The sequence below is a fragment of the Cannabis sativa genome, chromosome 9 (assembly GCF_029168945.1).
Source record: "Cannabis sativa cultivar Pink pepper isolate KNU-18-1 chromosome 9, ASM2916894v1, whole genome shotgun sequence".
Classification (NCBI taxonomy): domain Eukaryota; kingdom Viridiplantae; phylum Streptophyta; class Magnoliopsida; order Rosales; family Cannabaceae; genus Cannabis; species Cannabis sativa.
Window position 1 is genome coordinate 40,621,359 of NC_083609.1, and position 17,093 is coordinate 40,638,451.

Sequence of the window (17,093 nt, forward strand, 5' to 3'; positions counted from 1 at the left end):
GTTGTAAATTAATTATTTATTTTAATTAATTCTTGGACCAACTCAAGTCAATGATTTTTTCATTTAATTGATTAATTTAAAATAAATGAATTTAAAATATATATATATATATTATTAGAAATTGAATTAACTAGTCAAAAGAAAATCTAGATAGGTGATATTTTTGCTTGAAGTATTTCTTTTCTATTTTTATTATTTTCGAAAATAGTATATTTCTTTTATATACTTTAAATTTTCGAACTCAATAAATATATTCTCAAAGGAAATTTTTAAGTTGCTAATTATTTAATTTAATTCAACTTAAATTAATTTCCTTAATATTTATATTTAAAATTATCACTAAGATGGAAATAATTAATTTTATTTCAATCACCATCTAAGTATAATTTTATAAATATTATATTAAATTCTTATTTTTGAATTTCAATTCTAAATTTTGAATTTAATGAGAATTTATTTATTAGAATAATAAAGAAAATACATTTTAAAGAATGAGCTTTATTATTATTAAGATATTCGATCTCCATTGTGGGTTTTACACCGCGTTTGTTTTAGTGAGTAATCCTCCCTAATGGAGGAACGTTCATTAGCAATTTCGCACCGTTTAATCTCGCATGATAAGTGGTTTGTAAGTGTTTTATATGGTATAGATCACCCTAATGGTGGCGACCATATTTGACTTGCAAATTGCGAAACAATGGTAGAAGCTCATAAGATAGAATAGCCTTGACTCTCGCCTAAACGGGACAACGCTGGATTCCAATCTTGATCGAATAAAAGGTTGCTAGAATGTTTAACATTTTAGATGAGCTGACAACTCTATTCAATGGATGGTAGCTTTGACTCTCGCCTAAACGGGACACTGATATCAGTTTGTTGAAAAACCTTGGAAATTATTTAGGATTGAATTTTTAAGTATTTTCTCATATCATTCCTACTTGCTATGTGCTTATAATTTCTGAATTGATTTTGTGTGTTAAACCATTATTAATTTCTATTTGTTGATTTCTATTATTTTGTAGTATCCTGTTTTGTCAAAATGAATCCCATGTTATCACTGTTGACTGAAAACAAGCTGAATGGATCTAACTTTAATAAGTGGAATGAGAACATTAATATTGCTCTCATAGGAGAAAGTGCCTTGTTTGTTTTAACTGAGCCGTCACCTGAAGTGCCTGGGGATAATGCATCCAAAGCTGTGAAAGAAAAGTATGAGCGTTGGCAGAAAGCAAATGACAAAGCTCTATACTTTATGCTTTCTAGCATGGTTGACACCCTCAAAACTCGGTTTTCTAAAACCGAGAAGGCTGCTGAAGTTATGACGAAGTTAAATGAGCTATTCGGTAAGGCATCACTTCAGTCACGCTTTGACGCGACTAAGAAGTACATTAATGCACGGATGGAACCTCATCAAAACGTGCGTGACCATGTTCTCCTCATGTCAAGTTATTTCCAAGAAGCCCAGGATCATGGTGCTGAAATGGACAGTGCTACTCAAGTAAGTCTTATCTTGAATAGCCTGACTCCAGCATTTCTACCATACACATCAAATTATGTCATGAATAAGAAGGAAATTGACTTTCATGAATTAGTCAATGACCTTCAAACTTATGAAAATTTGATTGGAGGACCCAAGAAGAAAGGGAGCAAACCTCATAATCCTGGAAATAATAATGGAACGATGAAACCTGAAGCAAATGTTGCCTCTGCTTCAAAGCCCAAATCGAAGAAGAAGTGGAAGAACACCAAGAAGCGAACAAAAGCCTTGAAGAATAAAAAGGTTGTTCCTTCTGGTGATGCTACACTTAAAGGAAAGTGTTTCTACTACAATGAGAAAGGTCATTGGAAATCCCAGTGTCCTAAACTTCTTGCAAAGAAACAAGGTATTTCCATTTATAAACTTTAAGAGTTTTAGTGAATTATTATCCAATTGGATTTATGATTCTGGACTAACTTTGTTTATTTTCTTCTTCTTATAGGCCAAGCTACTTGAACTCAGATGAGTTGGATCAGCAAGCTGGACCAAGGGTGAAATCGTCCAGATGAAGATGAAGCTCTTCAATTTATTTTGAATTAATTGTTTTAGTTTAAAGACAATTTGGATTTCAAATTTCAGTCAGGGATATTTATCCCTGTTTCTCTCATATTGTTGCAATACTTTTTTATTAATAAAGTTTATAATTTTCGAAATTTACTATTGCAAATTATGAGATTGAGCTTCATTTAATTTATCTTCATCAATTATTACCACATTATATTTGTATGTTTGTATGTGTAAGTGTTTTTATTATTGATGCAAATTCTATAATATTTACAACTCTTCATAGAGTTATATTAAATAAACACTAGAAACTATTTCTATGTTTATTAATAATTGTTAATTCTCATACAATTATTAAGAATATGTTTAATAAAAAGATCTTTTGATCTGATAGGGGTGGAGAAAAGTTAAGAAAACTATGCAGTTCAACGATCTTTTATATCTAATGAACTCTGGATAGTATTTAACTCCACATAAACTCTATCACACTAAGAGAATCATGATCTTTACTACCTTTACGGGTGGATCATAATCTCTATATAGTTAGGGGTGGAGGTTATCCACAAGTACCCTATATGTATATTCTTAGGGGTGGAGTCTATTCCACAATTCCCTATGTAACACATATCTTCTTTAAACATGGAAGTAATATAATGAGTCAGCTATTGTCAATATAAATTCTTGATCTTGATTGTATGTTCCATTTCGATTTTACTGTTGTAAGTAAAAGTATGATACCTTTTAAAAGTTATTTGTTAAAGTTTTACACTACCTTAATTGAGTGGGAGAATTTTAAAATTCTATACCCATCTTCATTAGGTTGACACTTGTGATAGGTACTTAAGAACACTACTGAAAAGCAAATCTAACCATTCACATGGATAGGAATAGCTTATCAGAATTATTAGAATAAGATAAAGAACTCTAGTTCAGTCCATTCGAATGACTTGAACCTAGAATTCTTAATCCTCATAAAATTTTATGGTATCTTAATTTTGATTACTTTATCTGTGGCATGTATTTTTCACTTCAAATACTAGTCTGCTATGTTGATGACTTAGTCTTAACCTAAAAATTTAAGACTAATACAAAAGTCACAACTAAGTAACTCTCTAAGCAATTAGAGGTTAAAAGTATTATTTAACCAGACATCTGCTATTGAGTGGGAGCTATCTGAGATGTAATCAAATAGGGAACATTAGAAGATATTCAAGAAAGATTTATGAAAGTGATCTATATGTCAGATATTAAGGAACTGTGTATCAGTTATCCTTGTATCTCACCATCTAATTTCGAAATTCTTGAGATGGTGCTTACTTTGGGGGTGGAGGAATTATTGTATAATAATTCAAGCTCTACCAGAGAAGAACTATAACTTTGTCTATTCGAAAATACCAGAAAGTTATATCACTGAAGATAAGTCTACACTGTATTATCTCAATTACATATTTTAAAATATGAGAGATATGTCTTCTGTTTATTCAGATACACTTTTAAAACAGTAAAGATTTCAGTATCCCTTGATGAGTAAAGCATATAGTAAAGGATGTTTCATAAGTTAATTTATGAACTAGTTCCAGAAGTTTGGGTGGATTCAAATATACTACACTTGATCTGAAGATCAAGACATCAGATTAACCTATTTGCGCAGTTTGTTTTATATTAGTGCAAGTGGGAGTTTGTTGGGTTTTATGCCCTAAATAAAACTCTTTACAATCTGATTAGTTATCAATATAAGAAATTTGAAGTGATTGATGTTTGCATGAATTTTACATGCTAATGGTTTAATATGTTTGATATGTTTATTACATTCATACACACAAAATCAGTTAAATCCAGATCATATGTTTATTCACAATTACAGTATCGTCAACACAGTGGAATGTGATTGTGATCATATGAATCAAAAGACTTGGTCCCTGTTTCATCAGTGTTATTGGATTTACACTAATGTGATATTCAGCGATGATGTATACTTACACTTGGAGTAAGTGTTATGTTCTTTCCAGGACATTAGTAAAGTATACTAGTTTCGAATGTATGGAGTATACATTGGACTGGACCGATATTGCAACTAAGTTAAGATATTACAAACTTACCGTTATACATATCTTTCCAAGTGAATATCAGTAGTTGATCTTAAGATTAAAGAATCTAAATCTTGATATGCTTAGGCTTAACTCAGGAGTGCTATTCATGTTCTTTGATTTATTAGTTAAGCCTACTTTTGGGTCAGGGTGATACGTATATTTTGGGAACATGATAGTATGATTGAGTGGGAGTGCTGAACATAAATATGGAATCTATAGCTTCTACTTGTGTATAAAAGTCAAGTGATGATTCCCTTCGAGCTTAGCAAATAGAAGTAAATGGATGAGCTCTTGTTTAGCTGACTAATCATTAGATCACTAAACACCATTTACAGGTAGCTAAGTGTTTGAAGGGGCAAAATACATTGAGGGGTGAGAACGGTAAAGAAATCCCATCTCGATGTAGATCATCTATATAGAGGATCTTTAAATCACAATAAGATTATAACAATGGTTAAATGAGATAGTATATTGATATCGTGTAACATACAATATGCTCTATATAAGTTTGAGAGTGCAATTCTAAGTTCTAAGAGTGGATTCAACGAAGAATTAATAAGTAGGAATTTACTTGGTAAATTTGGTTCACTTATTGGAAGCTCAGCATATAGATCCTGTTGGAAATTATTTTACCAGGATCTAGATTTACTAACAAGTATGTTGGATTAACAACCTAATATGAATTCTAAAACAATGAAAATAAACACATATAAAGTTAGAAAACCTTACAGTGGGTGCAGCGGAATAATATGACTCCTTCCATTCAGATCTCTAGCCCTTGATTCCTTTCTGTAGCAGAGCATCACCAAGATCTGAACCTGGATCTTCTTTTCTCCTTCTTTGATGCAGAAATTCCATAGTCTTCCATACTATGATTGAGATACCACTTGATGTGTGTGGGCACTACTCATTCACTCAAGGGAATTAGAAAAACATAGAAGAAAGAAAGAAAGAGAGAGAGAGTGGCGGTTTTCATAGTGTTTGAGAGAATAAACTGTAAAGTGTGTCTCAAACCTGAAGCCTTTACCTTCTATTTATAGAATACCACATAGGGTTAAAGTTGAATTATTTGGCATTTAAAAAATGAAAAATAAAATGAAAAATAGGGGTAAAGGTGGCCGGCCATGTGTTGAGGAAACACAAATCCTTCCACTTTTCCAACTTTCCTATTTCATCATTTCTAGTTTCCCATTTTCTCAAAATTGTCAATTCTCTCTTTCAACTTCATAAATGTCAAATCTAATTATTTAATAACTATAATTAATTATTAAATAATATATTGTCATTTATTTTATTTATTAATAAAAACTAATCAAAGTTTTCCAATTAATAAATATACCCTTTAAACTCTCTATTTACTGTTTTACCCTTGCTTAGTGAAAATTCATAAAGTAGACATAGTCTAACTTTTAGAATTATAATTGACTAATTAAAATCAATTAACTGAGTCTTACAAGCAGTATGGTCTCAACTAGTATGGGGACCATGGGTCTATATAACCGAGCTTCCAATAAGTCGAACCGAATTTACCAAGTAAATTCCCTAACTTATTAATTCCTCATTGAATCCACACTTAGAACTTGGAATTGCACTCTCAGTCATATAGAAACGCTCTATATGTTCCACGATATAGACACGTCATTAGTTATCCATTGTTATAACCCTAATGTGATCAATGATCCTCTATATAGATGATTTACACTGTACAGGGATTAAATTACCGTAACACCCTACAATGTATTTTATCCTTAAAACACTTAACCGTGTATAAATGATATTTCACCTAAGTGAAATGAGATCTCCACCATTTATCTTCGTTTGGTTAAGCTCGAAGGAAATCATCCTTTACTTCTATTTGCCAAATAAAAGCTATAGATTCCATATTTATGTTAGCGCTCCCACTTAATTGCACTACCGTGTTCCCAAAATGTACGTATCACCCTGATACAAAACAAGGCTTAACTAACAAATCAAAGAACACGAGTAACACTCTTGAAATTGAGCCTAACCATATCAGGATTTCGATCATGTGATCTAGGATTAACAGGTGATATTGAATTGAATAGATATTACGGTAAATTTTAACATATCTAATCAAAGTTCAATATCGGTCCCTTCCGATGTATACTCCATACATCCGATACTGGTAAACTTTGCCAATGTCCTGGAAAGGACATAACACTTTTCCAAGGTGTAAGAATACCTATCGCTGATTATACCATGTCAGTCTAAATCCAGTGTTCTGACAAATCAGGGAATAAACTTTTGAACATATAATAAAGATTATATTCCGCTGTGCTGACAACACTATAATCTTTAACCAACTCATATGTTCTGGACTTAAAAAGAATTCATACATTATATACATATAATCATGAAATAAATCATGTGAACCATGCAACATAAAATGTTATTTCTGATCTTTATTAATAAGTAAATCTGATTATATGAAATGAGTTTTATTTAGGGCATAAAACCCAACAAACTCCCACTTGCACTAATATAAAACAAAAAGTGCATTTCAAATAATCATTAATACCTTGATATACCAATCAAGTGTAATAGTAGTAAACTCCTCGTAATAGGATCTGATAGGTTGAATTAAAAACAAGCTATTCTCCACCATTACTCTTCCTTAATCACAAAATCCTTGATAATGTGAAATTCCTCTCTATATGTCTACTCTCTTGGGATACTAGATTCTATACTTTTGGGCAACTACTCTTTGGTTATTCAGGAAGTAACCCTAGTAGTTAAGGCAAGTTGGAACACTGCCACAAATGTATAGAACTTTCCTTAGACTGAAAAAGTATCTTTCCTGCAACTTTTAACATTCAGTCTCTTTCTGGTAGACCAACACTACTACAAATATTCGTTTTCGCGACGGTTTTAAAAACGAATTTTTTTTGGGACCGTCGCTAAAAAAATTAAGTAACTGTTCAAAACCGTCGGGAAAAATAAGCATTCCCGACGGTTTTGAACAGTAGCAACAATAATAGGCGACTGTTATTATTAAAACAATAAATATACGAAAAAAAAATAATGGGGTATACCCGACGGTTTTAAACCGTCGGGTATACCCCATTATTTTTTTTTTTAATTTTAATACATATTAATATTATTCCCCCCAATTTTTCAGCCAAAATAACCTAAAATCTCTAAACCATTTCATTTGCCGTCCTCTCTCTAAACCTCTCTCTAAAACTCAAGAATCACGAGTCGTCGACCACCCCATCCCGTCGCACCAAGCAAGCCGTCGACCACCCCATCCCGTCGCACCGTCGGACAGTGTCAGTCGCACCACGAGTCACCGCCAGCCACCGCAGACGGAGCCATTCTTCCACCGCACAACCGCACCAGTCGCAGTCGCACGCCCTCCTTCCAGTCGCACCATTCGCAGGTAGTCTCTCACTCTCTCTTGTCTCTTTTCTTTCATTTTCTAATATGTATAATACATGTATTGTAAATTTGTTATGGGTTATCAAATTTATTGTGAGTGTTTTTATTATTTTTTTTCATTTTCACAACTCACAAATTCATAGAGGCTAAACATCAAACACCTTGAAGAAAAGTAAGATGTGCTAAAAAATTAATATTTTATATTAGATGTAAAAAAAATACCACTAAAATGGTAATGAAAGGGTAATAAAATGGTAATGTGAATTGTGGACCGCATGAGAATACATGCATTGTCCCAATTCATCATTTATGAGATGAAGAAAATCTATGTATATATTTGTGCAAGCCTTGATCATCACCACAATTCACATTCACATGGAAATCCTACCTTATTTATTAATGTAATAGATTTCTCGAGATAACATATCTAAACATAATGCTATTACAGCCCTTGATAACTCAATAAGTGTACAATTGGGCTTTTCTAAGTGTGGCCTTTTATATCATTGGATGCTATATATAAGGGGATGTGGGAAGAGATCTAGATATGTAAAGCCCAACTAATGTCTTGCTCTTGAACTTGAAGAAATGGCCTTCTTTATGGCCCAATTAGGGGATTAGAAAATTGGATATATTCCTTGTTTCAATATTATATAGCAAAATAATAAAAAAAAATGTAAAATTAAAAATACCAAAAAAATACCACTAAAATGGTAATGAAAGGGTGATAGAGGGAACCATATGAAACCGAACTTGGTAATTTTGAATCATCATGTAGGCTACTAAAATGAAAGATGGGCATTTTTTCCTAGTGTAAGAAAGTGAGAAAGAAAGAAAAAATACAAATATTAGGGTTTTTTTTACATACATTTGGAATTTTTCAATCTTAATTAATAAAATACGGAGAATTAGAGAGATATTTTAAACTAAAAACTTAAAAAAAATGGAATATAATTATTATGCAGTATAATTAAGCTAGTAATTACATTATTTTAAAATACTAATTGTGTTTGGATATCAAATCATAATTACATATGAGAGTTGGTAAATATACAGTAAATTAATATTGTGTAATATTTAATATAATAATAATTATCATTTTATACTAAATATTTAAAATAAATTATATCTATTAAAATATATATTTTTTTATAAAATAAACTCAAGTTTCATAACAATTTTATAACATATTTAAAATAATTTGATAACCCATAACAAATCATAAGTACTTGTTAACAAATTATGTATTTATTTGTAGGTTTTGGGTTCTTTGTGTTGACTAAAGGTTGCGCAATTGTAACTCTATCTATTGGAGAAAGGTATAATCTCTAAAAGCTTTATAATTCTTTGTTTAGTGGAGTTTGAATATGTTAGATATTCATCCGTAGTGAAGTAGGTTCTGCGATTAATTGTACTGCGGTCGGATGGGTGGAATATATATGCATGTTAGAAGAGTTTGAATATCTTAAATATTCATCCGTAGTGAAGTAGGTTCTGCGAATACATGTACTGCGGTCGGATGGGTGGAGAATTTTATATTGTTAATGTTATTTTCTTATTATTATATTGTTTTATGTGTTTATTAGTTATTTTTTTTTTCATGTTTTTAATTTTTGGGAATGTCCGATTACAGCTGTTATGCTGCCGAAATTTTACTAGAATTATGATAAATTTCACTAAAATGCATAAAATACAATAAAATATATACACATATTTAAACAAATAACTGAATAATTTTTTTTTTTTTTAGAAGTTTCAAAATGGATAGAAATTGGATGAGTGCGAATAGATTATCAGCGGAGTATAGTGAAGCATGGGTGCGAACTAATATTCCACTTAGAGACATTACGTGGCCTAAAGTGAGCCAGGACCTTAAAAACCAATTATGGGAACACATAAAGGTAAAATTAATTCTATTATTCGAGATCTTCATTATTGATTATAAAACAAGGTACTTATAACTATACTATTGTCAATGTTGCAGGTCGCGTTTGATGTACCAGACACAGATAAGAGGATGACAATTGCTAAAGGTGGAGATAGGTGGAAAGATTGGAAAAGTACCCTAACAGAAGGTATTTTTACATTCAAAGATGTCGCTCCCCATCTTCTCGAGAAGCCCCCCAAACTTTATGAAAAAATAATTAATTTGCAAGAATGGAGAGAGTTTGTGGACTCGAGATTAAGTCCAGAATTTGGTGTGAAGAGGAAGAGGGCCCAAGAGAGTAGGGCTTGTAATCTTTATCCCCATCGCACTGGACGAGGTGGTGTAAGGATGATTCAAGAACAGATGGAGAAAGAGGTCGGCCACCAAATTACTGAATTTGATAGATCTGAAATTTGGAAAAGATCTCGCACTAAGTCTAATGGCGAGGTGGAGGGCCCAACTACAGAAGTCGTTAAACGGATTGTAAGTTTAAAGTTTAATTTTGTTTGTATTAATTCTTATGCTTCATAATTTATTTCTAACTCTAATTGTTTTGTTTGTAGGATGAATTATGCAAGCAAGTGTCAGAGGGTCTTGTACAAGTGGAAGGTGAAAGAGACGTGCTGACCATGGCGCTCGGGACAGATGAGCATGGTGGTCGGGTTCGAGCCATGGGTTTCGGCATCACCCAAACCCAATATTTCAATACACCACGCCCTAAAAGGAAAAATGTCGATGGGTCAAACCAGGCATCATCTGAATTGGAGAGACGCGTGCGTGAGACAGAGGAACGCAACAGAAAGTTGGAGGATAAAGTGGATGAGCTCATTCGTCTTATTAGTTCCCAGCATAGCAGCGTTGCATCTGGTTCCGGTGTTGGAGGAGCATCAACTGAACCACCGAACGTTGACATTGCCTCCGAACCAGTAGCACGACCGTCGAGTGCTGCCAATGTCTACTCTGCACCAGATCCCATAGCACAACCGTCAGGTGATGCCAATGTCTACTCTGCACCAGATCCCATAGCACAACCGTCGGGTACTGCTAATGTCTACTCTCCATCACCCCCGCGTTTTCGAGAGGAAATTGCTCCAGCAGCAGCACCGCCACCTACTGGTGGTAGTTCGGAAGAGGTAATCTTAATGTTAGTTTACGAATTATTCAAATGCAAAATTATAAATATGGTCAACTTACAAATTGAGTTGTTGCTTGTTTGTTTTGGATTTATAGACCTTACCATGTTGGATGCACTGTCTGTTGGAGCCTAGTGGGATGGTACTGAAGGTTGCTTCAGGCCACATTGTCAAGGAGAAATATTTGAAAGATGGAAAGTTTTCCATTAACATGGAAGAATACCTACACAAAGATTATCGTCGGGTATATATCGAAAAAGCCAATATGGAGAATGCACTGCTCCCGTGTCCCTTAGTCGACGATTCATTGATGACAGTAGGTCAAGCTGTAAATGGTCATGTGGCATGGCCAAAAGACTATCTTACACCTGTTGGGAAATATTTGGTATGTTTCAATTTGTTTACTTAACTTATTGTGTTTATTAGTTAATGGCATTGCTAACTTATTGTTTTTTTTCATATATATAGACACAACCACCCACCAAGAAACTTCAGAAGCAACCCGTGAAGAAAAGCTCTGAAGATTTACTCGGTCCTCCAACACAGCCTCTAAAACACCCTGGGAGGCCGAGTAAGGCAAAAGTTAATGCAAAGTATGCCCAACCACGCCAAACTTCTTCCATTATTGCATTTTGGAACTTCGTCAAAAGGTGGCCCAAGTCATCCATGCTCCAATTCCAAGTCCAGAATGAGCTATTTGGGGTCGCAGATGACTCTATTTGGCTTGCTAAGAGTGACATTCAAGAATTGTGCACCATGCAATACTTGGGAGCCCAACAAATAGGAGTTTGGTGCAAGTATGATTTATAACTCTTAATAATAAACTCGCTAATGTTCATTTGACAGCAACAGTTATTAATTATGACATTTTATCAGGTACCTTAAAGAAAGACTGTTGGACATGGGTGGGTTGAATCGAGTCTATGAATTTTTAAATCCGGGTGCGATTGCCACCGATGCAGGGGATGAGAGTAATCGTTGCCAAGCACTAGTCGCTCGAATGACTAGGATGACTAATTCAGAGAAATGGCTTATTGCCCCATATAATAATAGGTATATGTAGATGTAAACTAAATAATTTCGGTATTTTTAACTCTTCATAAAATTTATTATTATGTATATGTTAACAGTTTTACACTTATTTGTCCGAGCAGGAAGATGTTTCACTGGATGCTTGTAGTCATCCAGCCAAGTACGCAGACGGTGGCGTACTTGGATTCAGGCAACGACGACATCCCGGATGATTTGAACTTTATTATATCCACGTAAGTTATATATCAAACATCCCAATATGTTAGTGTGTTCTTTATTTATAAATTTATATATGCTAATTAAATTTACTTTTTGTGTAGATCGTTCACAATGTATAACCGAATGGTACGACGACCTGATCGACCTACCCAGTGGATGACTCCTATTTGTCCTCAACAACCCGATGACAAACAGTGTGGATACTACGTCATGAAATTCATTGAAAGTTTCATGGTCGTAGAAGATCCAATACAATTGTTGACCCGACAAGATAGGTTCTCCACTCCGTACACTAATGATGAGATAAATATTATGCGTGATCGGTGGATTCATTATGTGAAAGCGGAAGCGGAGCGACAACAGTTACCGTGTTAGACAGTGTGTATACATATACATATTTAGATGATATTAATTAGCGTTAGTTCAATTATTGTGACTATACAAAATTTTAAATATATTTAGACGTTAGTTTAATTGTTGTCACTATGCAGATTTTTACAAAATTTAAAAATTAATGCAGGGAAAAAAATTGCAGAAAATTTGTTTTTTTTTCCTATTTTTCAAATGTACCGACCGAAAAAAACCGTCGCTAAAAAAATTCAAAAACGAAACCAGCATATAAGGCACGTTTGAAAACCGTCGCCTATAACTGGGTATAGGCGACGGTTAAACCCAGTTATAGGCGACGGTTTTAAACCGTCGGTAATCCCAGATTAGCGACAGTTTTGAACCGTCGCCTATTTTGCCCAATTTACGACGGTCGAATAGGCGACGGTTATAGAAACCGACGACAATACTTTAAACGACTGTTTAAAGCGTCGGGAAAACCCATTTTTGTAGTAGTGCAAGAGATTTCAGATAGGTTTTTACACTTCTCCAAAATCACTACTCCACCTCCAAAGTAATCACCATCTCATCAGCAGATTTTCTAGCACACAGGCAAGTCTCGAAATCTGATGTGGTGTAGTTTAAGAGTTTCAAACAAACACCCTTATTGACTAACATATAGTTCCTCTTCTTAATCTTAAGATTTACTTGATTGTCTTCCAATGTTCTTCTCCTCGATTAATCTGATACTTACTCATTACTCCCACTCAACAGCAGGTGTCTGGTCTATGACATACTAAAGCATATCTGAGACCTCTCACTGTTGATTTAAGAAATTCTTTCATGGCTTTATCTTCTCTGGAATAGTTGAGACTTTTCCTTAGATAAATAAATCTATGCTTAGAAGTTTTGAAGCTTCTATAGATTGCCATTGGAAAGAAAATGCTCCAGCATCTCATGCTTGCATTAGAATAAGTAATTTCCAGGTATACCATAAGCCATAGGTTTAGATAAACTCAAACCTATAATACTAGGAATAGGAAGTTTTGTTAAGTCCATTGAATAGACTTATGAACAAAAATTTCCTATTATGTCCTTGTAACAGAAAACTTTAGGTTACTCCATGTGAATGGATCAAACTATAGTTCTCTTGGCTTTCTTCTTAGTTTCTTATCTTGACAATCCATTACTTGTTTAAACTCACAATGGATTTTAATCACTAGTGTCTTCCAAGTCATAAGTAGAGTGAGTTCCTAGAAACTCTCCCACTACGACAAGGTACAATGAACTATGTCTAAGAAAACTAAATGGTATAGACCTCTTCAGTTGTGTTAAGACAACAGAGGCAGTGGGATCATCTTGTAAAATAAGATGATAGAACACTTATGGAATCAAGAAAAAATATCTCCTTTATTTGCTACTTTACTTTCAGACTTATTCATTTTCTTAGAAAAAGTGGTATTTGTTTAAACAAACACTTTCTTATCTAATGACTATGGGATGCTCCATCCCTAATCACTTAGAATAGCTAAAAAAACATGCAAACCAGGGTTAGCAGTTCTAGCTTTTCTTAAGATTTCGATTAGGTCATCCATGAATCTAGTAATGATTTACATTAAGTATACAACCATTGCATCATTCTGAAATTTTATTTCCATAAAAGGATTTAGGCAACGACTAGTAACTAATCATCAATGTGCAATTCAAATTTCTGGGGAGGTAAGTTTGGATATAATTCAAAAATCAAATTAAATGATCTTTGAACTGCATATCTACTAACTTTTTCTCCACCCCTATCAGTTCGCAAGATCTTTAACAACTTTCCATTGCTAGAAATTCATGAAATTTTTTAAACATTTCAAATTTCTTTTGCATAAGGTAAAATCTAGAGTGATCGTTTTAAGAATACAACGAAAACTCATATCCACCCCTGAATGTACATCCATCTGCGAATGAGATGAAATTACTTTCAGTGGATATAGGCATATTAACTCTTTACAGAGAATGATCTTGTCAAAACCACTATGAACAAGATACAAATGCCTTAGATTTATAAAATATGTGGTTGTATCTTTTGATGACTTAAGTTTAGTTACATCAAAGAGTTCTTAGAATAGTGCAGGTGGATTCTGGCCACAGAATACTAAACTCATACAGTTTAAATCCATTGATAGAAAATGGTTATGAAACACTTGTGAAAGTGTAACTGTATAATTAGTCATTCTTTCTTGGACCACCACTACTAATCTAACTCTATGATTTGCCTATACAAGTAGGAGATATCTAAGATTGAGGATATATATCATTTTGGGATAGAATTCCGGGAATATAATCATATGCGTCATCTAATTTCTTAAGAGAAAATAAGACTTTATATGATTTATAGACCATTCATCCAATGATATGTCATTAAGCTGATTCGAAATGAATAAGCTAAGAGGAATTAGGATAATTTTGTTTGAAATAAGAATCCAACGATGCTCCGATTAGCGAGAGTCAAAGTAATCTTATTTATACAATCTTCTTGTTTCATATTGTAAGACACTAGTCTAAGGTGTCATCAATTGATGAACAGCTAGACCTTGCGTATACAATATTTATCTTTCGAGATCTAACACTATTATGTTAGTCTAATGGTGAAAATCCATTAGGGATTTATCTCATTAGAAAAACAAATCAAGTTAGACCAACAATGAAGATTCGAAATTAAACTACAATTAAATAATAGAAAATAACATGGTTCAATACAAATTCATACACAATTCAGAAATTATGAAGCACATAGCAAGTAGGAATGATAAGTGAAAATACTAAAACATACAATCCTAAATAATTTCCAAGGTTTTCAACAAACTGATATCAGTGTCCCGTTTAGGCAAGAGTCAAAGTTATCATTCATTGAATAGAGTTGTCAGCTCATCTAAAATGTCAAACATTCTAGCAACCTTTTATTGGATCAAGATGTGAATCCGCGTTGTCCCGTTTAGGCAAGAGTCAAGGCTAGTCTATCTTATGAGCTTCCACCATTGTTTCATATTTTTGCAAGTCTTATATAGTCGCCACCATTAGGGTGATCATAAACTATATAAAAAAAACTTACAAGATTACTTATCTTTCGAGATTAAACGGTGCTAACTTGCTAATAAACGTTCCTCCATTAGGGAGGATTACTCACTAAAACAATAGCTATGTAAAACCAACAATGGAGATCGAATATCCTTATAATAATAAAGCTCATTATTTAATGAAGGGTTGTATTTTCTTCTAATATTTATTTTAATCCATTTATTTTAAATATATATTTATTTCATTAAAATTTTCAATTTAGAATGAAAAATTCCAAATATAAATTTTAATTTAATATTTAAAAATTATACTTAGATGGATACGAAAATAACGTGAATTATTTTCATCTTAGTAATAATTTCCATAAATATTTAGAAAATTATTCAATTTAAGTTGTTTCATAATTAATTTAAATTAATTTACAACTCAAATTTAATTTTCTATAAATATATATTGCATTTTTCGAAAATGCTTTTAAAATAAAATAAAAATAAATCCTGGAAAATTACTCTAATTTTATGTTGGCCCAAAATTAATAAAAATTAATTTTCAACAAAAAAATATAATTTTCCTATTTAATTAATTATCTAAGAAAAATTTCAAATATTTAAGTATCATGATTAAAAAATCAACTTAAATATTAATTTTCTATTTAATTAAATATCACTAGAAAAATACTTCAAGCAAAACAGATAATATCTATCTAGACTTTCATAGACTAATTAATCCAATTTTTAATTATAATATATTTTAGTTCATTTATTTTAATTAACCATCAAATGAAAAAGTCACTGATTTAAGTTGGTCCAAAATTAAATAAATAATATTCAACTTTAATCTATTTTTCAAATAAAATTCGAAATTTCTGCATCAAGGTGATGTCATTTCGAAATTTCGGGAAATAATTAATAAAATAAAATAAAATATATTTTGAAAATTATTCAAACTTAAGTTATTCTGAAATAAGATTCCAAACTTAAAATAATTTTTAACTTTAATTAAATAACATGAAAATAACAATATTAAAGTATCATGATGAAAATCAACTTAGATATTGAAATTTTCAATTTAATTAAATGTATTAAATTCATGAAATAAATAATTAAGTAAAGAGGAAACTTAATTATTAATTCTAGTTTAATACTAGGAAAATATTCTAAACTTAGATTGTACCAAAATTAATTATGAGACAATTAATTTCACAATCAATGATATTTTCCTATTTAATATTAGAAATAATAACTAGTACTAGAAATAACTATCTAGAATATATCATTGACTAAGTGTTTTTCTAAAATTAACTTTAAAATATTACAATGAAAAATAAATTTCATATATTTTAAAAGTTAATTATGTTGCTAATTCAATTTTAATTAGGTTAGACTAATATAATTAACCTAATACAATTATTTAAATAAGGCAAATGGGCCTTCACAATTGGGGTAGTTCATGTGAGGGGGAGCTGGGTTCAGTATGTCGTACCCACTTCTATGGCCCCCAACTCTCACACAAGGCCCAAAAGAGAGGAATTTAACCTTAAAATAAACAATTGTTATTCATTGAATAAGCCCAAATCTAATTGGGCCTAAATAAATTTCCTTATGTCAAAATTTATTTTAGCAACCTAGTCCATTTACTTAGTAAAAACTTAAATGGGCTTCCTATATGCATCTAAGCCCAAAAGCAAACATATACGCTCACACAGGTCAAATGATTTGGATGGACCCTATCATGTTACTAGGTTTACACAGATGAAAGAAGTACAAAATTTACCTGTTACAAATTATTTATAAGATCTATCGTCAATTGGACTATGATTAAAATCAGATCATTGGATCATGATCTGTCAACAAGTTAAT

At 32.2% G+C, this 17,093-nt stretch overlaps 1 protein-coding gene across 1 annotated transcript; it reads left to right on the forward strand.

Annotated features, from left to right (window-relative positions):
- Window positions 1–9,263: 9,263 nt before the first annotated feature.
- On the forward strand, window positions 9,264–12,461 carry LOC115695199 (uncharacterized). The gene is made up of 8 exons (XM_061104879.1): window positions 9,264–9,431; window positions 9,515–9,940; window positions 10,021–10,590; window positions 10,688–10,975; window positions 11,059–11,387; window positions 11,467–11,643; window positions 11,745–11,855; window positions 11,943–12,461. Exons 1-8 carry the CDS (start codon window positions 9,291–9,293, stop codon window positions 12,214–12,216), a joined length of 2,316 nt encoding a protein of 771 aa, XP_060960862.1. The 5' UTR covers window positions 9,264–9,290; the 3' UTR covers window positions 12,217–12,461.
- The last annotated feature ends 4,632 nt before the right edge of the window (window positions 12,462–17,093 follow it).